The 26,733-nt window shown below is 41.9% G+C and overlaps 1 protein-coding gene across 2 annotated transcripts; it reads right to left on the minus strand.

Annotated features, from left to right (window-relative positions):
• Positions 1–26,262, minus strand: LOC100490952 (zinc finger protein 585A). Of its 2 annotated transcripts, XM_012967563.3 has the most exons (5): positions 26,083–26,262; positions 13,550–13,652; positions 13,218–13,335; positions 11,800–11,911; positions 1–10,507 (listed from the first exon to the last, which is right to left on the minus strand). In XM_012967563.3, the coding sequence occupies exons 4-5, from the start codon at positions 11,864–11,866 to the stop codon at positions 7,104–7,106; spliced, it is 3,471 nt and encodes a 1,156-aa protein (XP_012823017.1). In that variant the 5' UTR covers positions 11,867–11,911; positions 13,218–13,335; positions 13,550–13,652; positions 26,083–26,262; the 3' UTR covers positions 1–7,103. The 2 variants fall into 2 exon arrangements, with proteins under 2 accessions (XP_012823017.1, XP_004916445.1); XM_004916388.4 differs by lacking the exon at positions 13,550–13,652.
• Between the last annotated feature and the right edge of the window lie 471 nt (positions 26,263–26,733).

Below are 26,733 nucleotides of genomic sequence, written 5' to 3' on the forward strand. Positions count from 1 at the left end.
TTTTCCAAAAACGGTTTATTTTCTTCTGCTAATGCATTGTTAATAATACCACATGAAGAATTAATCTAACAAGAGCATCCTATGGAAGATATCATAACAAAGGAGTCTATTAAAGAGTAACAGTAGAGAGCGTACATTTGGAAGGTTGACTGGATAATCACTTTTGGGGACAAAGGTTTTCATCCATGGCCATCAAGGTGCTCCGCCATTCCCTATAGACATTACAAAATCGTTTTCGTTATACTGTATTATATACCAATTTTGGTAAGTTTAGCTCCATTAAAACTGTCCAATTTCCGTGGCCGGACCACAAAACCTTGGATATTGCCTTTGCTAGCCAAGTGTACACACTGCATTGGAAGGCCTGCCCAACTTCTCTAGATTGAGTCTGTGTCCAGTAAAGGCAGCCACGGTGTCATCCAGTGAAGAACAGTCTCATTCCTGGCAACTGAGTCTCACAGGGTGTCCCATAGCCATACAAACAGCATCAGAGTATTGCAAATATATATTCAGAATCCTGGTGAGACAGTATCCTCTGAATTCCAATCAGGTAGTCCCAGCATTAAGTAAACCTATTGATAAGGTAGATCCCTCAGCTGATAAAACATGGTGGTGGGGCTTTATGTTCACTGTAGCACATAGGGGGAAGGGTACACAACCAGTGTTGTAGAACTGCAAATCACAGACGTAGTAGCAAATTGCAGTTCCAAACCAATAAGCTTTACTGAAGTTTGTCCCCCACCCCCATATTCAGCCTTTGAAATGGTACAGCCCCTTGAAAAGAAAGACCCAGTAGTGTTAAGAATCTACGTCAGAGCTGAGGTCGCACACAGGAGTTATAGAAGCACAATCAATATAAAGTGAGGTCTTGTATTAAGAGAAAGGTGTTGCTAATTCGACAAACTCGGTCACTTGCAGTGGAAGACGACAAATAAAAGGTTTAAATTAACAATTGCACAGCACAAATGGTTAATATTCACAATAAAATAAAATGTGTATATAGATTTATATATAGATTTTTTTTACAAAACACAGATCTTCCTTTCTTTATACCCATATCCATCTTCCTGAACCCTTGGTTTTTATGATATGATTGGAGGAAGCCAGCTGCACGTAGCAACCAATCCGTCGCCAGTCTATTTCTGCTCCTGTCGCAGCGTGTTGCTCCTCGTGTTGGCACGGCACTGTGGCCCGTAATTGCCGTTTGATCACATGTTCTGCGCTTATGATATGTTTGCACCAGGGCAATAAGGCACTGTATTATTATCAGGAAAGCTCAAACCGCAGGTGCCTTTCTGCACAGTAAAAAGCCTCAAACTGATTTCCCGTTGACAAGACGAAACATTTAAACAGCTTGTTTTTTTTGGGCCAAACACAATCTCTGCAGCTGGTAGAGAGGTGTAAAAGGCTCGAATCTAGGTGCACTTACACACAGAAACACTACAACATTATCTGAATGAATCTACTTCTAATAGACAAGTCTTATCGCTAAAATCCATCCTCGTGCTCTTTGGCTCCAGTCTCTATTGAAGCTGTTGCTCTTCATAAATTGATAGACTTTCAGTCTATGGCAGAGCCCTCATTTTAATCAGCCCTACAAAAAAAACAAGGTTTTTCCACAAAAACAATACAATGTTACAAACTTACATTGTACAAGAGTTCAAACAAATATTCCCTTGAGGGCGTTCCTCACAACTAAAGGTGGCCCAAAAAAAGCTGTGGACAGACCATGTCGGAAGCTTGTCGGCCTGTGTATGGGGCCTTCTGACGGGCCTACCCCACTGATATCTGGCTGGATATTGGGCAGATGGGATTTCTTAACCTGCCAAATCTACATCAGGGCAAGGAGTGCATCGGCTTGGCTATGGGGTCCTTGCCCCCACAGCCTGCATCCTCTCAATGTGATCTGACTGTTTGGCCCTTGAGCCAAATAATCTGATCAATCTGACATCACCCACTCAATCCAATATTGCCAATATTGGAGAAAGATCTGATTGTTTGGCAGTTTTGCAGATCACGTGGTCCTCGGCCGGACAGCCTGCATCATACTAACGTGATCCGATCACTTGGCCTTCGGGCCAAATAAACTGATCAATCCGATATCTTCCTCCTCAATCCAAAATCAACCATATTGGAGAAACCCCCGATACTATCTCCCCTGCTTTAGAGCATTAGGGACTAAACCAAAAGGTTTAGAAGTTTCTTATTACTTATTTCTATGCAACTACAAGTAGTTTAGGACCACTTTCCACTCAACCTGGGTCCAACCAGTGGGAAAGCACAAAGCATCTGACCAGTAAAGAAATGGTGATGTCATGAATCAAAGTGAATCTGTCCAGCTTGATAGATGTTGCTGAAAGTGTTCTGTTAGTCAATGGGATTAGTATAATGGGATGATTTTCAGATGATTTAAACCCTAACGACAACATAATTGTTGAAACTGTTATTGGTTTCTGACATATATGCCCTTTTGGAAGGCAACACATTTCAAAACATGTTTCCCACTGTGTTCCATCTCCCTTTGGGAACTGAGGAGACCAATTGCCTTCCCTGAAAAAGACTGTTACCAGTTGTCTGGATGGCTACATAACCCAAATATCGTTCAGCATTATTTGTGCCTTCCCAGATGTGCAAGCTCCCTATACCATGGGCACTAAGGCTTTTGAACTTTGGGCTATAGAGTAGATCAGGGGTGGCCAGACTTTTTTCCTCCATGATCGACTGACGACCAGGGAATGCGGTGTAGTGTGGTGTGAATGCTTATGTACGCATGTACACATTCACGCAGCACTTCCGCATCCCCGGCTTCATCGCGGTCCACCAGAAACCCACAGGGGATCAACTGGTGGACCGCTAACGACGTATTGGCCACTCCTGGAGTAGATGGACTCTCCTGCTTGTTATCGGTACAATGCATGCAATATCCATGATTTCCAATACTGAACTTAAAATTAGCCACACCACAGGACAGTTTTCCATTTTGCCTCAGTCCATTTTAAATGAGTTTGGGTTAAGAGAAGGCAACAAGTGTTTCTGGATGGTTTCTTCTTTGCATGGCAGAATTTTAACTTGCATCAGTGGGCCTGAAGATCCAATACTGGCTTTTGGCCTTATGGAGATTTCTCAATATTCCTTGAATCTTTTAATATTATGTACTGTAGATTAAATCCCAGAATTCCTTGCAATCTTATGCCAAGCAACACTATTCTTAAATTCTTGCAATATTGCCCCTCCCCATGCAGTGTTATACAGAGTGGGTAACTCTAGCTGTCTTTACTAGAGGCAAAGCCTTTCTGGGATCCACTCTTTTTATAACCAATCATGTAACTGACCCATTACCACTTCCACCAGGTCTTTTTTAGCCTTTCACGACTTCTCCAGTTTTTGCTGCCCCTATTTTGAAACATGTTGCTGGCATCAAATTCAAAACGAGGGTATATTTTTTTTTTTTAAGAAACCAATAACATTTCTTAGTTTCAACATCTTGTCCTTGTACTACTTGCAATAAAATATAAGGTATAAATGATTTGCAAAAATCATCCCATTCTCTCTATATTTTACAGTTTCCCAATCTTTTGGCTTATAGATAATAGTAATTTGTTTTATGGATAAAATGCAGTAGAAAGAGTTTGCCTTACTAATCAGTTTTGGCAGGGAACGGATAGCAAAAACAAAGAGACAAACCAATTGCGTAAGTAGCCAGGTTACTGAAACCAGGCAGGGTTGAATAAATAAGGCAAAATATTGTGCCAAAGGGGATAATGATGATATAGGCTGATGGTGGAAATAAGAAGGGCTAATGGGAATTGTCCAAGATCGAGGTCCACTAGGGCCTGGGCCTACTCGGAACCCTTTTGGCACTCTGGCTACCACTCCTAACCTATTCACAATTTTTTTTTATCTGGTACAACTGCCTGACACAACTCAATTTAGACCAGTGGTTCTCAACCTTCCTAATGCCGCGACCCTTTAATACAGTTCCTCATGTTGTGGTGACCCCCAACCATAAAATTATTCCTAAGACCATCGGAAATATGTGTTTTCCAAGGTGAAAGGTTGAGAAGCACTGATTTAGACAAAGTTGTTGTAAACTGGGTTACTGCCTGGATTTTCCTACAGTAACAGACAGCAACCCGAACTGCATTGGGCTTGTACCGCTGTGTTTTGAAAGATCAAGTGTCATCCCTTAAGACAGTAAAAAAAAGAAAAAAAAAAAAAAAGAAAAATTATTTATCATATTATAACATGAAACAAAGTCCTCTAAACAAATGAAAAGAAACACTACACATTTCACAGATGTATAAAGACAAACATTTCAACATTAGATGGCGTCACTTTCATAAAAAAGGTGCGAGTTGAGTCTTCAGTTTATACAGAATAATCCAACCTAAGATTGGTTAAAGATAAGGCTAATGCCCCACAGAAAGAATAGGCGCTACGATTTTTAAATAAGTTCCAGCGCCAAGTCGTTCGTTATGTCTCTAAATAAAGAACAATGTGAATCTCCAATACCCAAACTGACGATACTACTTTGAATCGCTTCCAATGGCTATGAGACCCTTTTCCGAGCGATGTTACAAAGAAAGTATTGCTATTCTTAACTATTGGAATCGCTCAAAGGTAAGCCCACTGGGTGGGAAGTCGCTGCAATTGCATGGAAATTTCCCCATTACACCGGGGAATATGACGCACTGATTTGTGGAAAATAGAATCACTTCATTGTTGAAATCTCTACTAATCGCTTATTAGGAAAAGACGAACGACTTGTCACTGAAACTTGCTTTTTAAAAATCGTAATCTCCCTGTAGGACATTTGCCTAAAGGGGAATCTTCTTTGCAGAATTTAAAAGTGCTAAGCAACTCCATAGCCTGGTTAATTTGACAGCTCTTTGGTTTGGGTGATGTGGGGCAATTCATTTAAAGTCCCTATGCTGGGACTAAACGTGGCCATACACAGGCCGATTCTAGCTGCCAATATCGGTCCCTTAGACCGATTTGGCAGCTAATTGGCCTGTGTAGGGGCAGCAACGACAGGCCTGCCCGACCGATATCTGGCCTGGTTAAAAAATTTGGTCAGATCACGGGCCACATCGGTTCGTTGATGCGGTCCCCGATCCAACTTCTCCTATACCCGTCGTTCTAATTCGATCGTTTGGTCCCAGGGCCAAATGACCCAATTAGCCTGGATTTGCCCGATATCGCCCACCCGTAGGTGGGGATATCAGGAGAAGATCCGCTCGCTTGCCGACATCGCCAAGTGAGCGGATCTGAAGGTGCATGGCCACCTTAACACTTTGGCTGGATCGAAGTGTAAGGATTTGGCATTATTTCAATACTCAGCTACAGGAACATGCAATAAGGTTTGCTACATTTGTAGGAACATAGTTTTATTGGGTAAGCAATAAAACTACTACTACTACATCGCCTTTACGGGTAAGTTGTAGTAGTCTTGACCAGGAAACAGATCAGAAGGGAATGAGTGAGTTTGGTTACATCACTAGCAAAAGGTCCTCCAAACCTGCTCTCATCTATTCTCAATTGCTTCAAAAAATAAGGTGCCTGGATATTGGTCCAGGGCCCTTTATGAACAGACTAATTAAAGCAACCACTCCCATTTAGATATGCAGTTTATACTGAAGAAAAAGTCTTCCATCATCTACAATTCTGTACAAGCCTTTTCCCATGGGAAGCACTTTTCAAAGTCTATATACAAAAAACAGATATTTTTGAAGGAAAGAACATAATAAAAGCAATTGAATGGTTTCTTTGATTGTTGTTGTACCTGATAATCAGACATTGGGCTCCTGTACACGGAAGTCATTTAAGCAACTTTGCTATTGGTCATTCATATTATACACGTTGTCCACCAGCGCAGTTGCCATAATTAACAAAGATGCCTTTTCATTGGTATCAATATATATTTTGACCTTAAGTGTAGAATTTACTATACCCTTTTATAACTACAGCCCAAAGTATCATGAGGTGCAAAGGGAAAGAATAGGATTATATATATCTATATAGAAAGTTTGTCTGTCTGTTGTTTATGCAATGGAACTTGTAAGGAACCATGACTTCATCAACTTTGGGTCAAAAAGCACTGGGAACTCTTGTTATGATATATGATATGAACCATTTAGTGAATGCCACCAAACTCCATTCTGTTATATATCTTATAACATTTACACACTGAAAATGTCCTTCGACAGTATGAAAAAAACACAAATGGGATTCTGTTCCAGCTACCTTAATGTTACATTTTCCACCACTGGAGGTGTTTGAACCTGGTCTACTAAGCTTTTTCACTGATTAATATTCCGTCAAACTGAAACCAGAGAAGTTTCAGGGTTTTTTTTTCCAGGGCACCGCCTGGTGTTGGGTTTACTACAGGTAAAATAAAAAAGTGCTTCCTGTTTTACAGTATAATTATATAAAAAACAAGTTTTTTTATATGGGAATTTGACGTTTTAGGATTAGTTAAGGTTCCCCATGCTAAACGTTTTCACTACTAAAAAAGAAGCATTACTATACATGTCTTCTCTGCGCACTGCCAAGTGCTACAAACTGCCTATCACACAAATGCACAGCTGGTACGTTGGCGTTTTTTCACGAGCCAATTGGCAAGGGTTATCATTGCTTGGTTAGCATTATCCCACCTTTTACAAGAGTTCAAAACGAGAGGTGTCCAAACGTTGTCCCCCTCAGATGTTACTCAACTACAGTTTGCATCATCGCTTCCGTGTATGGCGGATGAGCTCTGCTGTATTTTAGCAACACACAAAAGACACACATTGGACAATTCTACATGTAAAAAAAAGAATGGCACAGCATATTTTAGACAGCTTTACACAAGATCAGAAGAGTCATTGCCTGATAATTAGGAAGAGGAGAAGGAGTGCAGCTGAAGGGTTCAGGCAACTCTTATTCTGCATCTTTAATGGACCAAAATGGTAAGAGAACCCAAGTTCACAGCTCGCTTCCATAAAACCTTGGAAAGACCTTGTCTATTGACAAAAAAAACCAAAACAAAAAATATTGCTCTTGCATCTTAACAGGTCAGGTCTCACTTTGTACGTGTACCAGAGATTCTGAAAATTGAATGTAGGTTACTTTTCATGTTGTGTATAAAGTACTCCTCTCTCTTCCTCTATGCTTGGATTTCTGATCATCAGCTCTTGATTCTGTTTCCAGCAGAACTGCCCAACGTGTTCAGGAAGGTCTCCCTTGGTGTGGAGTTTCTTGTGCACGGTGAGGTAACTCTGCTGAAGGAAACCTTCCCCACAATCTGAACACGTATGCAGTGGTTGGCGGTCATGGGATCTCTGATGAGCAACTAAGTTGGACATTAAATTATAGCGCCTTGGGCACTCCATGCACTTGAAGGTACGCTTGCCCCTCGGAATGATATTTTTTGCTCTCCTCTCATCATTAGAATCACATTTGCGGGGTCGGCCTCTTGTTTTTGGAGCTGTATACTCTGCACTTGTAATAACATCCATGCCAGCCATTTGGTTGGCATGGCTTTTTAAGTGATACAACAGGTTTGATTGTTGGCGGAATCTCTTGCCACAACACTGGCAAGCATAGGGCATCTCCCCGGTGTGAGTGCGCAAATGGATCATCAGGCTGGTGCGCTGGCTGAACTGACGGTTGCACTCATGGCATCGGTATGCCCTTTCTCCAGAATGGATTCGTTGGTGGACTAGCAGGTTTGACTGATGAGTAAACACCTTGTCACAGTCAGGGCAGGGAAACTCCTCCTTTATTGCCTCCTGGGGCAGGGCTGGTGCAGTTTCAGTCTTAGAACTTGGTTCCAAATGCATCCAAGCCTGCGCTTGCCCAGGGATTGAATCCAACTCAGTACAAATTCTATTATCCTCCCCAGAATCAATTCTAGAAACTGAGTTAATAAAGTTCTCGGCTGTACATTTAAGCTGCCCATGGACTGTGTTGGTCTTTATGTGGTAAAGTAAATTAGACTGTTGACGGAAGCGCCTCCTGCATTGCTGGCAGGAGTAGGGCATCTCCCCTGTATGAGTTCGGAGATGCACCATTAAACTAGTGCGCTGACTAAATTGCTTCCCACATTCCTGACAACGATAGGCCTTGTCTCCTGAGTGGATACGCTCATGGACTAATAGGTTGGATTTGTGGTTAAATGTCTTAAAGCAGCTGCCACACTTATATGACCTCTCAGCGGATTCATTCCCTAAGGTGTCATTGCTGCAGTCACTGTGGGATGCAGCGTCCTCTAACTGCGAGACCGGGGACACCTCAAGTAACTGTCTGTTTTGATTCATGAGGTTTCCATCAGTAAAAGGAAGAAAACTCCAGTGGGTTTGAGATGCACCAGATGAGGAAAGCATCGCTGTATTGTGAAAATTCTTCCCACTTTGCCTTAGTTTATTCATTCCCTTCTTTTGTCTTGGAACATCATCATCATCATCACGGAATTCCTCATGGTTTCGGAGATGCTGGATCAGGTTTGACTGTTGGCGAAACCGCTTGTCACACTTCCAGCACTGGTAAGGCTTTTCCCCTGTGTGAATTCGTAAATGGACGATTAAATTTGATTTATTATTGAAACGTCGAGGGCATTTCCAACATTTATGAAGAGGTTTTCCTGTTCCAAAACCTCCCATGGCTGTTTGTCCTGACCCAAACCAGATATTCTTCCTAGGTCTTCCTCTTCCTCTTATTTGGAAACTTCCCTTAATAGGTCCTCCTTCTACTGTACTTCCAGGTTTATGATACCCAGAGTTGGATCCTGACTGTGGGGTGACTTTTGGTGCAGAGCTATTAAGCATTCCTGGAACATTGTTTCCATCCATCCGAGAGAAAAGTCTGAAATGTTGCTGTTGACTCCTTTCATGTTCTTGCTGGGAAATCAGCACATTCCCTGTGAATGTATGTGGTTGGCTTATACCGATGGGGTACTGAACCTGAACTTCTCTGCTCTGCATAACGTTACTTGGCTGTTCCACGTGAAACTTTTGATGAAGCAAGAGACTAGAAGTACTAGGAAACCATCTTGAACACTGGTTGCACTGATAAACCCTCATTTGGTTCTCAGGAACTCTAGTGACTCCACTATTGCCAATGCTTACTGGACGTGGACTCTCTCTCTCCACATACTGGCCTGAGGGCCCAATCAACTGCCCCGATAGTTTCACTGTATGTTTATTTGTACTGCCTGCAGCTGCATCGTTTTGGCCGGCATGACTCTTCATGTGGTAGAGAAGATTAGATTGCTGCCGAAAACTTTTACCACACTGCTGACAGGAGTACGGCATCTCACCGGTGTGCCCTCTCAAGTGAACCATCAAGCTAGTCCTCCTTGTAAAGTGTTTGCCACATTCTTGGCAACGGTAAGATCGATCCCCTGTGTGAATGCGCTGATGAACCATAAGGTTGGACTGGTGCGTGAAGCGCTTAAAACAGTGTCCACAGACAAAAGGTCTTTTGCAAGAAGCAGAGTCTTCTTCCTTATCCCCTTTGATTAAAGATACCTTGGGACCCCATACTTCATTACTAAATTCATCCCCTTCAGAAACAAGATACATCAATGGAAATCCAGGGGCTCGGTTTTCTTCACTCCAGTCTCCTCCATCAAGCTCCTCAGCTCTTTGGTGGCTCTTCATGTGATGTGTAAGGTTAGATTGCTGCCTGAAACTCTTATTGCACTTATTGCAGCGAAACGGAGCCTCGCCAGTATGTGTCCTAAGGTGGACAGTTAGGCTTGTGCGCTGATTGAATTTCCTTCTACATACGTGACAAGAATACGGTTTCTCACCTGTGTGTATACGAAGGTGAGTGACTAGTGAGGACTGTTTGCAGAAAGTCTTATCGCACACAATGCAACGGTATCTCCTCCACTCACACTGAGTACTCTCAGTCTGATCCAGCTGCACAAGTTCTTGGCCAATGCCTTGAAACTTGTCCTGATTGTGAGTTTCCTGGTGCTGCACCAGTTCAGACAGGTCTTGAAAAACAAAATTGCAGAAGGAACATTGAAACAAGCCCCAGTATCTCTGATTTGACTGTTCTGGAGATCCAATGTCTTTTCTTGTGGGTACATCTATATTCTTAGCCTGCTGGCCAACATTATATGCCTGTGGTCTGCAGATCAACATGTTGTCTTTTTCCATTTTACCAAAACTGGGCCCCTGCGCTCTTGCATCTTCTGCAATTTTGACTATTTGTGGTTCTGAAGCCCTTTGAGCAACAATGTTCTCCTCTCTAGACCTTTGTTTTTCTACATTAGGTACAGGTACTGCTATACTTTGTCCAGGAAGGAAGCTGAAATCTGCAGCAACTGTTCCTGATTGGCATGCAACTTCTTCTTCTTCTTGTTGATGGTGTTCTGCCTTGTCTCGCCACTGGTTCTGTTGTCTATTAGCATTACTGCGATCCAGGGAGTTCCGAGCAGCTTGGTCTTCAGCCATTTTTCCAGAAACAGGGCCAAAAGACCCTATTCCTTCTGGCCTTTCACTGACCCAACATTCTGAAACTAAGCAGACAAATAAGATGAAATTAGAAATTAGATTTTTTTTCTCAAGATATTTCTTCAAAGACAAAAGGCAACTGTACTGGATAGATCTGTGTAATTAATTGTTTATGAAATATGAAGAATGGTTACATGGAAATTATTCCGATTGCATATCCCTTGAAATGTAGAACCAGAAAGGAGTTGTAGTAACATTTTTGGCTAATAGTGTATCTTGGATTAACTGGTCATGGCTCAAGTTGCCTTGATTTTTAGAGTGATCCTGACAGGAAAGTGTCATAATCACTTTAAAATGTTTGCTGGCATAAATTTAATTTATTAAAACTAACACCTAGCCTCCCCTCAGCTATTCTGATACTTAAGGTCCCCATACACCTTCAGATCGCCAAGCGAGCGGTTCTTCTCCCGATATCCCCCACCTACGGGTCGGCGATATCGGGAGAATCCAGGCTAATTCGATCGTTTGTCCCTAGGGCCAAACAATCGGATTATAACGACGGGTATAGGCAAAGTCGGTTCGGGGACCGCATCAACGAGCCGATGCGGTCCCCGATTCGACTAGATTTTTTAACCTGCCCGATCGATATCTGGGCAATTTCTGGCTAATCGGTCTAAGGGACCAATATCGGCCGCTAGAATCGGCCCATGTATGGGGACCTTTACTTGTGTTGGCCAGCCTCAATGCAGCTTTAATGCTGGTCTGGGCACATGCAAAAGGTAGGCTAAGGGCAGTGCTGTGACGTGTTAGGTTTAGGTTAGGTTAACAAGCATTTTATAGTGACGTCCCTTATTTAAAGAACAAGGAAAGGCAAAGTCACTTGGGAGTGCCAAAATGTTAGGCACCCCCAAATGACTTTAATCGCTTACTTTTTACCCCGGGCTGGGGAGAAAATTTCACCAGCCCGGGGTACCTGTAGCGAGCGCTTCCTCCTTCCGTATTCGCGCTGCCGGCAAATTCCCGGGACAATCGCATGCGCAGTAGAGTGAAAAGCCGACTTTATAGTTTAAGTTCGGCTTTTTCACTCTACTGCGCATGCGCGCGCACTGGGCTGGTGCTGTTCTCTCTTAACAGGGGCACCATCCCGGGGTAAAAGGTAGGAGATTAAAGTCACTTGGGGGTGCCTAACATTTTGGCACCCCCAAGTGACTTAGCCTTTCCTTCTACTTTAAATGTAAGTTACAGATGAGGCACTCAAGGTCTGTGCCCCTCGCATACATGGCACACTAACAACTTCTCCATTTGTGGAAACAGGAAAATCACCAGCAACTTTGTAGCGTTAAAGGACAATCCTTACGTTCCATGTGGCTTGGCCTGCTCAGATCGTTCTCCATAACATAGGATTCCTCTCCATTTTCCATCATAGTCAAAAATGTGAGCTGGAAACCTATGACAACCTACATGGAAGCCTACAGGAAAAAAAAAAAAAAAAAACAAGTGGGCTAGCATTAGGGGCCATACAGATTACTACTGCAGCAAATCAAATCTGAAATCTGCACAGTTGCCTAACAGGATCTTCAGGCAACAATCACACAGGTGTGTTACACTCAACTGTCACAGAAGACAATTCTATGGATGTTCGGTGCTATTTTATCCATAGAAAAATCTCAGCTACAAAGATCCTGCTTGAGGTCAAAAACCCAACCAAATTATACCATTTTGTCAAATTATGGCTACTTTAGGAAGTCTCTATAAAGTACAATGCCAACCAGTTATGCAACCCCAGTGATTTTAATCACTAACTTGTGTCTTTTAGAACCTATAAACCTATACAGAGTGAGGAACTGATGGGTTCACTTGCACAGACTAATGCCAAAAAATGTACATCTATTATAAATAGATGCAGAATAAAAAGGTGGTTCCATTCAAACTTAGAATATTTTAGATAAAATATTATAGATAAAAAAAAAAACCAAACATGCTTAATCAATTCTTTTTCTTAGGGGCCCATTTATCAATGCACGATTGGTTAATATTAGAAAAAAAAAATTCTAAATTTTAGAACTGTGCATATTTTCTGCGATTTTTTTCATTAATTTCCGGAAACTGCTCTCTGTTAAAAGACTTGTTGTGTCTCTTTTCCTCTGCCAGAGACATGCAGCTCTCTCCCCTCTCCTGCTCCCCCCTTCCTCAAGAATGCTAAGAACTCACCCCCCCCCTTAGGAATGTGGATCTGAGCCAATCAGCAGGAAACTGACTCATAGTCTAACTAACTGAGCATGTACACTGGTCTTGGTGCAGGCGTGAGGCATTATGGGAACTTTCTTTACCCAGCTCAGCGGGTTTTTTTTCACTATGAGGCTTCTAATCATCTGAACAGGAGAAATATGGGGAGACTTAAGGGCACTTAGGGTTTTGCGCCAGTTACGATCGTCGGGATACGAAAATTTCGTGACTTTTGGATTGCCAATACATTTACGATCATTTCAATACAAAAATTTCGTACTTACGATCCGAAAGTTCTGAAATTTTTGTACTGAAACTAAGAATTTTCGTGACATTTTCGATCAGAAATGATTGTACTTCGGGATTCGGATTCGTACATTGATGAATGGGCCCCTTAGTATATACAATAGATGAGCCGCTCTGTAGTAGTAAAGATGTGTGCCAACAGCTGATGACAAACATGGTCTTTAAATGTTCAAGCAATGTTAAAGTGAAGTTCAACCACCTGCTCCAACAGACACACTGATTCCTGGTTATTTTGCAACTCACCTGCAGACATCACACTCTGTTTTGGTTTTCACACTTTTGTAGAGTTGCTGCTGGCCGAGAAGCATCCACTCCAGAGCCAAAATATTCACAGAGCCATAGTCCAACAAAAAATTACATCCTGCAACAAACCACGCAAAGGGATAAGTAAAAGCAACAGTACTCAATTTTATTTTCTATTTATTGTCCATTCTGACCTTGTCCCTAGACCTTTGTTACTTATCTGTATTGACCAACGACACCTCTTTAGACAAGGTTACTTTCACCATCTACTTGCAAACCAGACATCTGTAAAAGCAACCCTTTTTGTTTACATTTAACTACAATAACATTACCGTAAGTCCTAAGACGAATTTAGCTCTCTCTCTTCATAATCTTTCAGGAAGTTTAACTCGAGTTTTAGGATGTGGTGAAATCTTCTGGAAATTCTTTAAAAACCTCAATAAATCATTGAAAAATATGTTGTTGACATTATATAAATTACAAGTCTAGATGAATAAGTAGGGAGAGATGGTGCTTATAGTAGCAGTGGGATAATAGCCTCTGGGAAGGGACTGGGGCTGTGGGATAGCAGGTATAGTAGGGAGAGATGGTGCCTATAGTAGCAGTGGGGGGATAATAGCCTCTGGGAAGGGACTGGGGCTGTGGGATAGCAGGTATAGTAGGGAGAGATGGTGCCTATAGTAGCAGTGGGGGATAATAGCCTCTGGGAAGGGACTGGGGCTGTGGGATAGCAGGTATAGTAGGGAGAGATGGTGCCTATAGTAGCAGTGGGGGGATAATAGCCTCTGGGAAGGGACTGGGGCTGTGGGATAGCAGGTATAGTAGGGAGAGATGGTGCCTATAGTAGCAGTGGGGGGATAATAGCCTCTGGGAAGGGACTGGGGCTGTGGGATAGCAGGTATAGTAGGGAGAGATGGTGCCTATAGTAGCAGTGGGATAACAGTCTCCCTCCTACCCCATTATTACTCAGGACAGTCTGTTGCAGCAGCTTAAATACAGTAGTGCCTTTTGCTGAAGAAGAATATGTTAATATTACGCTATGGGGTAACAGTTGGGTAGGGCAGTAAATGTTTTTTACTTAGAGCAATATGGCTTTTTGATGTAGTGGAAGTCCCTTTCTGTAACATTTCCTTTAAACATTTTACTTAATATGAATTCTTTGCTTGTTATATAAAACAGAGAATACCCACAACACAGAGAAACTTGTTTGTTTTCAAAGCTAATGTCTTCCCTGGAGCTATGTTATTATATGTCCAAGAGGTCACAATGAATGTATGCAGAGCCATTTTAGTCTGCGGTAAGCTTGGTTGCCTTGGAAATGGCAGACACAAGAGATTATCAAAACAATGGCTTAATACTTGGAAAAGGCAACATTCTACAATAAAGCTGGAGCCGCTATAAAGCTAAATTATGAATAATATTAAATCTAAACCCACAAAGGCCAGCGAGTCGCTGCTCTGAGTACACAGGCAGGAAAACCAGTCATTAAAAAACCTCCCTAAGGAAATTCGATGTCAAGAATATGGAATATTTAGTTTCTTTCCCGAGTGGCAAAACGTATTAGCCCCCAGAATGCACTGCAATGCAGGCAGGCTCAGATGGAAGGAACATTCGGAGTAGGTTTATTCTAGGGATGCACAGAAGCCAGGATTTTGATTATTGGGCCCATTGGGTGCAGCCAAACGCCCCGGTAACTAAAGGTCCCCATACACGTTAAGATTAAGATCTTCACTCGATATACCCACCTACGGGTGGGCAATATCAGGGAGCGTGTAGGCTAATTCGATCATTTGGCCCTGGGTCCAAACGATCGAATTATATTGGCGGCAATGGGGCAGTCGGTTCGGGGACCACATCAACGAGCCGATGCGGCCCCGATCCGACTAGATTTTCTAACCTGTCCGATCGAGATCTGGCCGATTTCAGGCCAGATATCGGTCAGGCAGGCCCGTCGGTAGACCCCATACATGGCCCGATTAGCTGCCAAATCAGTCTAAGGGACCGATATCGGCAGCTAGAATCGGCCCGTGTATGGGGACTTTAAGGCATCATTGTATTGTTCCAAGGACATACTGCCTCTAGTGGCAAACTTGTCCTCTGTACAAGAACTGCAAAAGATGCAAAGTTTGCCCAGGTCTAGTAAAGGTGGCCATACATGTAAAGATCCGCTCGCCTGGCAATGTCGCCAATCGAGCGGATCTTCTCCAGATATTACCACCTACGGGTGGGTGATATCGGGGGAATTTAGGCTAATTCGGTCATTTGGCCCTGGGGCCAAACAATCGAATTATAACGTCTGGAATAGGCGCAGTCGGTTCGGGGACCGCATCAATGAGCCGATGCCGTCCCTAATCGGACTGAATTTTTTAACCTGCCTGATCAATATCTGGCCGATTTCAGGCCAGATATCGGTCGGACAGGCCTGTCGTTGTTTCCCCGTGCACGGGCCGATAAGCTGCTGAATTGGTCCAAGGGACCAATATCGGCAGCTACAATGAGCTCGTGTATGGCTCATACATAGCAGCTAATCTGTTTGAAATCAGTTGGTGAGTGAAATCTACACCAAGGGGCCCATTCATCAAAGCACGATGGCTACGACTACAAAAAAACATATTTTTTCTAAAGTTTAGAACTTTTTGTACTGTTGACGATACTATCGTTAAAAATAGTACCACTTTTGCGTAATACGTTCGTAATTGCACGAAAAAGTCGTACTTTTCGCAACGACAACGAAAATTTCGGAATTCATTCAAGCTTCGGTATGGTGACTTTCCTTGGGCCAGGTTGGAACTGCAGAGTGCCATTGAGCCCTATGGGAGACTTTCCTTGGGCCGGGTTGGAGCTGCAGAGTGCCATTGAGCCCTATGGGAGACTTTCCTTGGGCCGGGTTGGAGCTGCACAGTGCCATTGAGCCCTATGGGAGACTTTCCTTGGGCCAGGTTGGAGCTGCAGAGTGCCATTGAGCCCTATGGGAGACTTTCCTTGGGCCGGGTTGGAGCTGCAGAGTGCCATTGAGCCCTATGGGAGACTTTCCTTGGGCCGGGTTGGAGCTGCAGAGTGCCATTGAGCCCTATGGGAGACTTTCCTTGGGCCGGGTTGGAGCTGCAGAGTGCCATTGAGCCCTATGGGAGACTTCCCTTGGGTCGGGTTGGAGCTGCAGAGTGCCATTGAGCCCTATGGGAGACTTTCCTTGGGCCGGGTTGGAGCTGAAGAGTGCCCATGAGCCCTATGGGAGGCTTCCAAAATCATGCACTGAAGGATCAAAGTCAGAAAGGTTTTCGCACCGTTTACGATCGTTTGGATACGAAAATTTTGTAATTTTTGGATTGCAACCACAATATATTCGTACGACCACGGCACAAATTTTTGTACACTTTAAGAAATTATCGTGGTTACTACAACATTTTTCCAATTGTGCTCATAACAATCCGAAATTTGTGTTTTAATGAATGAGCCCCTAGATATAAAAAGTCTACACTCCAATGCAAAACGGCAAAAAGATAAATCCTGTCAGAACTTACTGCAAAATTGTGGGGACCTGTCACCCTAAGACTGCGATCCCCAACCAGTGGCTCGGGGGCAACATGTTGCTCCCCAACCCCTTGGATGTTGCTCCCAGTGGCCTCAAAGAAGGCGCCCATTTTTGAATTACTGGCTTGGGGGCACATTTTGGAGACAAAAAAACACGTGTACTGCCAAACAGATCCTTCTGTAGAGTGCCAGTTCATATTGGGTTACTAAATAACCAATCACAGCCCTTTTCGAGCACCCCTAGGAACATGTTTTCATGCTTGTGTTGCTCCCCAACATTTTCTATAAATATTAATGTTGCTCCCAAGTAAAAAGGGTTGGGGACTGCTGCCCTAAGAAATAATTCCAAATTCTTTTCTATCATGTTTGTCAAGCAAAATAAACTTCACTTACACTATATAAACAATATAAATCCTGTTTCCTTCAGTCTTGGAATTACACAGTCACAGCAAGCAGGAAGGCGCCATTTTGCGGGCACTGTTATTAATGAAAGCTTTGCATCATGCCTAAATATTTATGTGTCAGAATGGGGGACCTGATGCCCATGCACAGACTACATAACTAGATGGTGAGGAGGGAGGGGGAAAGTGAGTGCCGAATGGAAAGTGAAAGTAATTGTCTGCCCTGCCTCTATGCCTAAGGCATAGAGGTGGGGCAGGCAATATAAGATTGACAGCTGGGATTTTTAAATGCCTTTATAATGGGTATCGATGTGTTAAGTAAAAAAAATTTAAATTCATGTTTAATTTGAAAAGGAATTTTATTATACAGCTTTTTATGTCTGGGTTCACAGGTTCACTTTAACTGAAAGAAAGAAAAGCAAAAATATCATACAAAAACCTGGTTGCATTACTGTGCACTCCCTTTAATAATCAAGGATGTTGCTGCATTCAGAATCAACCAATCACATTCCTCTTCACCTAAAACAGTAGTTGGCATACACCTGACATCAACCAAAGTGGCTCTTAACCCTTTCACTGTCAGCCGTTTTGGTCAAAGCGGAACTTGTATTTTGAACAGTTTTTGAACATTTTCACTTTAGGGGCCTTTACTCGGAAGGACTTTTAGTTTACCCAGGAAAACAATATATAGATTTTTTCAGGAGAACCTAAGCTTTCAAAATATGGTAGAATATTTGTGTAATTCCAATGTATAGACTTCTAAATGTCTTAGAAATGAAAAAAAAACCCCAAAACATATTTTCCATAATATAAACACACATACCAGAAACAAAAATTAATTTTATGCACAAAAATGCAACTGTTTTGGAAATCCCATGTCTCCTGAACGTGCCAATACCAAATATATAGCGCTTTATGGAGATTTCTCACTTGTATAGGTCAAAAACTCCCAGCAGTACCCTACCAAATTTCCAAAGCACTGCTCCAGAAAGCTGCATACTTTAGATTTCAAGCGCAAAATTTCCACTAACAGAAGGTTTATACATTTTTGGAAATAACAGATTCTGGGGAATACAGAATAGGCACAACTGTCTGTCTACTCCAAACTATCAAGTCGCAATGCTTTCCTAAATTATTGTTTTTTATCGAAATTTGTGAAATTTTTAAAAAATCACTTCAAAGCTTCCAGTCTATAGTAGCTTATCTCCTACAGGAAATAAAGTAACCAAATAAAACACCCTTAATATGAACGCCAGGGGTCCACTGAACAGTTTGATGCCCAATATGTATAGGTTTAGCTAAGTATGTGGCATGTAGGGGCCCCAATGGGAACATACCCCCATATGTACTGTAATTTCAGCTCCTGCAAAATCAACACATTTACAGCCTTCATGTGGGATAACACTACAAAAAAGTACGCTCACCCCAGAAAACCATATATTTTTGGAAAGTACACATTCCTCAGAATCTAAAATGGGTACCCATGTCTTTCTACTCCAAAGTACCAAGCTGCAAAGCTTTCCTAAGTTTGACGATTTTTATAACATTTCCAAAAATCACCTCAAAACTTCCAATATGCAGCCTCTTATTTTCTACAGGTTGTTAGGTAGTTATATAAAACACCCTAAATATGAACCCCAGAGGTCTACTGAACAGTTTGATGCCTTCTGTACATAGGTTTATCACAGCACATGGCTGTAAATATACCTTGTGCCCAGTAATTTCATGGCTTATCTTTATCCAATTCATAAACACATGGCAGTTTTATGAGAGGTAGAAGCTGCAGAAATGTAGGGTGTCCCCCTGAAAACCATATATTTTTGTATAGTACACATTCTGACAAATCCAACATGGGCAAATAGTCCTTTCTACACCAAAATACCAATCTGCAAAGCTTTACTAAAGTTAGTGGTTTCTATGATTTCAGAAAATCGCATAAAAATATTGCAATTTGCCGCATTTATCTCACACAATTTCTTGCGTACAAAGGCAAATCACCCCAAATAGGAACACCAGGGGTCTACTGAACAGTTTGATGCCCAATATGCATAGATATACCAAAGTCTGTGGCGTTTACTGACCCCAAAATGAAAATAGCGCATATGGATTTCTTGCCTGCCAACTCAGCTTTTGCTTACAGAGACCCCTGACAGCGTATTATGTGCCGTAACACCCCCAAACTATACAGAGACCCCCAGAAAACCATATATTTTTGTTAAGTACACATTCTGATGAATTCAAAATAGGAAGTTATTTTTATACACCAAAGTTGCAAAGCTATGCTAAAAACAGATCAGGAACACTAATAAAGGGATAAAAAAATGCAATAAAACCACAAAAATTGTGCAAATCAGTAAAACAACAAAACAGCATTGTTAGTGGTCAGAATATCTGGTCCAATAGTCACGCTGTCAAAATAAACAGTTTTTAGAGAAAAGAAACTAAAAACAAAGTGGTAAAATGAAAAAAAAAAGTGTTTGTGAGTGTTTGTGTATACATGGTCTCATACTCCAAAAATCCATGGTCCAAAAAGACCATTTAAAACATAAAAGGGATTTTATCACTGAAAGGTGTCAATCAGGACAGGGATACAAAGAAAGAACCCAAATCATGAAACCATGGAGCAAGAGTGTCATCAACATGTGGAGACAATATAGCTCAACGGTGACTGTGCCAAGATCAGGACATCCCTTCAAGAATGATGAGAAGACAAGACAACTGGCCAATGTCTAGATTGTGGGGTGGGGTGGGGTAGGGTAGCAAGACGAAAGCCTTTATTTACAAACAAAAACCCCCAAGCCCGGCTAAACTTTGCAAAAAGGTATACCCAGTCTCCCAAAAGTATTATAGTCTGATGAGACCATAATTCAAAAAGGTATGTCTGGCACAAAATAACAGCACACCATCACAAGAATGCCATACCCACAGTGAAGCACGGTGGAGGCACCATCATGGGGCTTTGGGGGCTGCTTTCATCAAGTGGAACTGGTGCTTCAGTCGAGGATAGAATCATGAATAGCTCCAAGTTTCAGTCTATTTTGTCACAAAACCTTCAAGCAGCTGCTAGGAAAATGAACATGAAAAGGAACTTCATCCAAAGCATACATCTCAACCAACAAAACAATGGCTTCACCAAAGGAAGATCAATGTTCTGGAATCGCCCACCCAGAGCCGTGACCTTAATCTGACTAAAAATCTATGCAGCGACCTAAAGAGAGCTGGGCCCAAGAATTTGACAGATCTGGAAAATTTCTGCAAGGAGAAGTGGGCAAACATTGGCAAACTCATATTAACCAAAAAAACCGAGTAATAAAATCAAAATTGGCGAGGTCCCTAAGCGAGCGGATCTTCTCCCGATATCCCCCCACCTATGGGTGGGCGATATTGGGTGAATTCAGGCTAATTCAGTCAAATTAAACCGCTAGTAATAGGAGCAATCGGTTCGGGGACCGCATCAATGAGCTGATGCGTTCTCCGATCCAACTAGATTTTTTTAACCTGCCTTATCGAGATCTGCCTGATTTCAGGCAAGATGTTGGTCGGGCAGGCACATCGTTTGTGCCCCTACATGGGCCGATAAGCTGCCGAATTGGTCTAAGGGCCCGTGTATGGTCACCTTTAGTCTGAGGTCCCTATCACACTATGGCCACTTTCATCAGGAGCCAATGAACCTGCCTGCCTTTTGTATTGTAAGAAGAAACCCACACACGAAGGATAAACTTCGAAATGGATCAGAGGACTCCGGGCGCTCCAAGGTAAGGAGCATCACAAACTTTCACTGCTGTCCAACAAAAACTGCACCGGACTTGAGGAATGTTTTTGTGCTCCTGTGCCAAACACACCCAAAGGCAAGTCCGTATCAGTTGGTTTCAGGAAAGAATAACAGTGAGAAACTTGTAGCTCTACAGATATTGGGGTTGCTGCACACACGGCTATTGTACACCTTCTGTTTCCCAATCACCTTATTTTGCCAATACAAACATTGCTGTTTGGAGCTTAACCTTTTGCACCAAGGCAATTACAGACTTATTGGAGCCAACACCCTTGGCCTCACCCGATCGAAATATCAGTGCTAAAATTACAATTGGGGCAGCAGGTACCCAAGTCCAAGAAAACACAGTTCTGCAGCCCAAGGGCAATAAAACACACAGGGCGATTGCACATGTTTTGCCCCCAGTACACTATAACCAACAAAGCTAATAGGTCTCAGTTACTCTGCAGTTTGGGTGCAAGAAAGCGCTTTCAGCTGCAAACCATAGCAAAATAAAAAAGGAAGATCTATTGAAAAGAACTGCTCAGCCTATTATACACTTTCAGTATGACATGTGATATTGTTGCAACTGGTCTTTATTGTGGATTTTGAATGATAGCTTTTTGTTGAGCAGCTCTCTAGTCTGGAATTCATAAAATCCTTTATGAATAAATCCAATGCACACTAAGGGGCAGATTTATCAAAATGGGAGTTTAGAGCTTAATACATAAAAACTCCCCCATGTTCTATTCATTCCTATTGGACTTTTAGAAGGACAGAGAGAGTGAAAGGGAGTAGGGTATACTATTATTATACTATTAGCATCCTTCACTTATATAGCACCACCAGTGCTTTACAGATACTGTTTTATTATTGGCACAAATCTCTGTCCCTGTGGAGCTTTCAATCTATGTTCCCTACCTTTGGAAATGTGTCACTGGTGGCATTTTGGCACATGGAGGGGGTTAAGTGAACTCTGGTCTTGGTTTTCAAGTTGTTTGTAAATATTATTGCTGTTGAAAGCCGCATGTCTGGCTTTTTATATTATCTGCACTGCTGATCCTGACTAACATAGCATTTACTGAAAATTAGACCATTTACACATTAGGGTTAAAGAATTGTGAAAATGCAAGAAAAATAATTTCAGCATTCTTTACATTGGCTTTTTTTTTTATACTGGTGCCAACCAGTAAAACCTGAATGATTCTGATATGAGTCTTGTGACCATAGGGGTCATTTATATTTCCCCAACCACGTGCTAGAGCACCAAGGGGCACTAGAGTGCTTATCCAACTCTTGTGCATATGCTGTGCTGCTCAATGCTGCAAGAAGCACAGCGCATTACATGCATCTGAATGACATGCAAGTTAGGGGATGCCTTCCACTGCCCACGTGACCCACTGGGATAGATAACAGCGTTATGTTGTATTCCTCTCATATAGAATCCCAAATATAACCAAAGGAAAACTACAGTTTTGTTTTTAGACAGAAAGGAAACAGCTATAATCAGGAAATACCCTCTTTTCATCCCCGACAGGAAACATTACAAACATTTTTTCCCCAATATTAAATAATTTGCCATTTCCCACAGCCATTCTATAATATTTAGCATTCCACTTTGTCAAACGCTAGAGATAATACAGCAAAAGCAAGTGATTCTTCTATGGAAATAATATGATCAGTTGGTTAATAACAAGGATGGCTCTGCCAGCAATGTGGATTTATGCAGCTTCGTTACTATCAAGTGCAAAGTACTGATTTATTACTAAGGAGGAAAAAAAACACAAATTAGGCAACAAAAAAACCCCAACTTTGTGGGAAATGAAATTTCTGGGCAGGTTTCGCTGCACAAACGCCCAAAAACTCCAGTGTAATGCTTGGTTTGGTAAAAGTCTTCATGAAAATAGCCTATTGACTGCAAAGCATTTTCAGAATTTTTGGCAAAGCAAAAGTGAGCAGATCCCCCTATCACTAGGTATTACCTTATTTTGGAGATTTCTGCATAACAGGTTTCCACATAATAGAATCCCATACCTGAACTGACATTTGAAAAAGTAATACATTGTGCTTGTATAGGAAAGGGTAACCAAATGGATGCAAGTGCAAATGCAAGTGCTCCAGGAGATTTACCCTTGCTTGAGCTGCAACCTCCCCCAAGCCTCCTACTTTGTTATAATTCCTTTACAAAAATCCATTAAGATACATGGCCTGTCATTCCTTTCACGCAACAAGATGAAGGGAACTCTCCCTGGGTTTAATTACAGCTTATACCTGTACAAAGGGATGGCATAAATCGGTGCTGCACAGAATTGGCATTTAAAAGACACAGAAAGGCAGAATGACTGGGGAGGGCACCATGTTGTTAGGCAGCCACCACTGATACTAGTTGTTTACTTCCAACCCAGGGGCAAGTGCTCCTCTTGTCCTGCCCCAACACAGAGCATAGAGCAGGGGTCCCCAACCTTTGTTACTCGTGAGCCACAGTCAAATGTAAAAAGACTTGGAGAGCAACACAAGCACCATAAAAGTTCATGGAGGAGCCAAATAAGGGCTACGGTTGGCTATTATGCAGCCTCTATGCTCTATCAGCTTACAGGGGGCTTTATTTGGTAGGAAATCTTGTTTTTATCCAACCAAAACTTGCCTCCAAGTCAGGAATTCAAAAATAACTCCCTGGTTTGGGGGCACTGAGAGCAACATCCAAGGGGCTGGGGAGGAACATGTTGTCCTGAGCCACTGGTTGGGGATCACTGGCATAGATTATGACAGCACAGCCTTAAAACATGGTAGATCCCATGAAAACACCCCCAAGCCCAACACACTTTTACAGTGACCTGCAGAACACAGTTACTGCTCAAACAGCACTAAAGATCTCCATATATTTCACTTTCTGCATACGCAGGGAAACTTGGAATCAATGTGACTGCAAAATGCACTACAGACTGACTACAAATGCTTGCAAAATAGCTATTCAGTGCAATATAATCATTTTACTGGCAAATATAAGAATAAGTAAACGGTATGAATCTCCATACAGTGTTAACCGACCACTTAGACTGTAAGCTCTATAGGGCAGGGACTTCTTTCCTACTGTGTCTCATACCACATGGCACTTAATCTCTCTGTATTTATACTTATTTATTATAACACTTGTCCTCCCTGTGTGTAATTGTGTATATTGTAAAATTGTACAGCGCTGCGTACCCTTGTGGTGCTTTATAAATAAAGTTATACATATAAACACGCAATACATTTAGTGTCTGTAATAAAAGCAGGAAATCAATGAACAACAAAAGAAATTCCTCTGTACCAGTCTGGAGACCGGTATAAGGTCTGTTATCCAGAATGCTTGGGACATGGGGTTTTTCGTGATTTGGATCACCATACCTTACGTTTGGTAAACAAACCCCATACAACTGTTCTGCCCCCCAATAAGGGGTAATCATATCTTAGTTGGGATCAAGTACAGGTACTGTTTTATTATTACAGAGAAAAGGGAATCATTTAACCATGAAATAAACCCAATAGGGCTGTTCTGCCCCCAATAAGGGGTAATTATATCTTAGTTGGGATCAAGTACAGGTACTGTTTTATTATTACAGAGAAAAGGGAATCATTTAACCATTAAACAAACCCCATACAACTGTTCTGCCCCCCAATAAGGGGTAATTATATCTTAGTTGGGATCAAGTACAGGTACTGTTTTATTATTACAGAGAAAAGGGAATCATTTAACCATTAAATAAACCCAATAGGGGGTAATTATATCTTAGTTGGGATCAAGTACAGGTACTGTTTTATTATTACAGAGAAAAGGGAATCATTTAACCATTAAATAAACCCAATAAGGCTGTTCTGCCCCAATAAGGGGTAATTATATCTTAGTTGGGATCAAGTAAAGGTACTGTATTAATACAAAGAAAAGGGAATAATTTTTTAAAAAAAATGTAATTATTAGTGTATAATGGAGTCTATGGGAGATGGGCTTTCTGTAACTCCGCTTTGTGGATATTTCATTTCTGGATATGGGATCCCATACCTGCTTGGCCAAATCATTATTAACACATTATATACAACTCCAAAACTAGAGGAATTCTGCCTAATAGACTTGCAGTGCCAGATGTGGATGTGTGTGTGTATATATTATATATATATATATATATATATATATATATAGCAAGACAATGGAGCTGCACACACAGGGACTTTGTTAGAAAACAAAAAAATATTTAATGAAAAAGATCATTTTTTTTTCATTAAATATTTTTTTGTTTTCTAACAAAGTCCCTGTGTGTGCAGCTCATTGTCTTGCTATACACATGGTTATTGCAAGCACCCGGGGCATTTGACTATTATTAGGGTGTGCTCTGTTCTTTACTGTATATATATATATATATATATATATATATATAATAAACCTTTCTATTTTGTCATTTATATTTTGCTCACAATTCTTTAAATCCTAGGAGTGCTGTCCTTGTTCCAGTGCATTTTTCTTGTACTAGCACCCAGGTTTTGTTGCTGCAAATGGTGTGCACCCTATGGACTATTATATATATATATATATATATATACACACAACAAAAAATGGACATGTCTATTTTTTGTTGTGCATATATATATATATATATGTGTGTCTAACTTGCACCTCCCAGGTTGTTGGCTCACTACAACTCCCAGCATGTATGATATAACAGTTGGAATACTGCAGACTGAGCCCATATAGTTGTGGGTGTATATCCAGAACAAACTGGGCAATGCAGGAAAGCTGGGAACCCCAAATTAAATCTCCAGCTGACTACAACTCCCATGAGCCCCTCTGGATGAGCAGTACAACAGCAGCTGGAGCAGTGCTGCCTGGGATATTATATACTGACAATGGTATATCTATGGCACCAACATACTCGGCAGTAATGTATAAAGATAATACACTACAGATGGGGATAAAGTTCCCTGAGCAATGAGCAGCCTGGGGCCAGCAGGGACATAACTATAATAAGGATATGGGGATAACTTAGTAGGAAATGACCCTACGTGTTAACTTTTCCCTTGCTAGAGGCACCTCAGCCCCCGCAAGAGCCGGAGGGTTATATCTATTAAGTATTATAAGACGAGGAAAAAAAAAAAAAAAAAGTGTAGTTACCCGACTCCCCCCCCCCTAGTGCCGCCCCCTCATACTCACCTGGTTACTGGGAGAGGGGAGCGGAGGGAGGAGGGTACGGCCGTGCCGGGCTGCTGGCGGCCGGGGGGTGGGCACAGTATATCGGGGGGAAGTAGACACACAGGATGCTTTGTGCAGGGGGCAGTGGGAGGGGCAGAGCTGCTCTATAGAACTACGGCGTCCCGAACAGCTCATGATTCCTCTGGCGGAGGAAGGTTACGGCGGCTCGCTTGGCTCAGAATTTTTCCGCGTACCGAGCTGCGTCGTCAGGGGCCGTGCAAACTACTGTGTTTTTTGCGTTGCGGAATTAGCTATTGAAGATCTTTAGTATTGGCCATATGTTGTTTGTAGTTCAGAAACAACTTAAGGGCAGGACCCCGCCCCCCCAGCGGCCTCATAGCTCAGTATCCATAGGGTAGATACTGGATGAGATTCCTTAAGAACGTGTGATGGTTCTTTTTAGATACTTGCTATTTGTTTTGAAACTGTTGAGCACAATCAACTTTTAGACAGAAGCATTTTTTTAATGCGCTATTGGGCAGTTCAGTGCGTTGATGTGAGTATAGGGTAGGGTTGCCCATTGCCAATGTTTTTAATAGGAAAAAAATATGTAAATATAGGAAAGGCCTTTTTTTCCTCAAAAAATATGGCAACCCTAGTACTGGTATGGGA

Source organism: Xenopus tropicalis, chromosome 7 (assembly GCF_000004195.4).
Source record: "Xenopus tropicalis strain Nigerian chromosome 7, UCB_Xtro_10.0, whole genome shotgun sequence".
Classification (NCBI taxonomy): Eukaryota; Metazoa; Chordata; class Amphibia; order Anura; family Pipidae; genus Xenopus; species Xenopus tropicalis.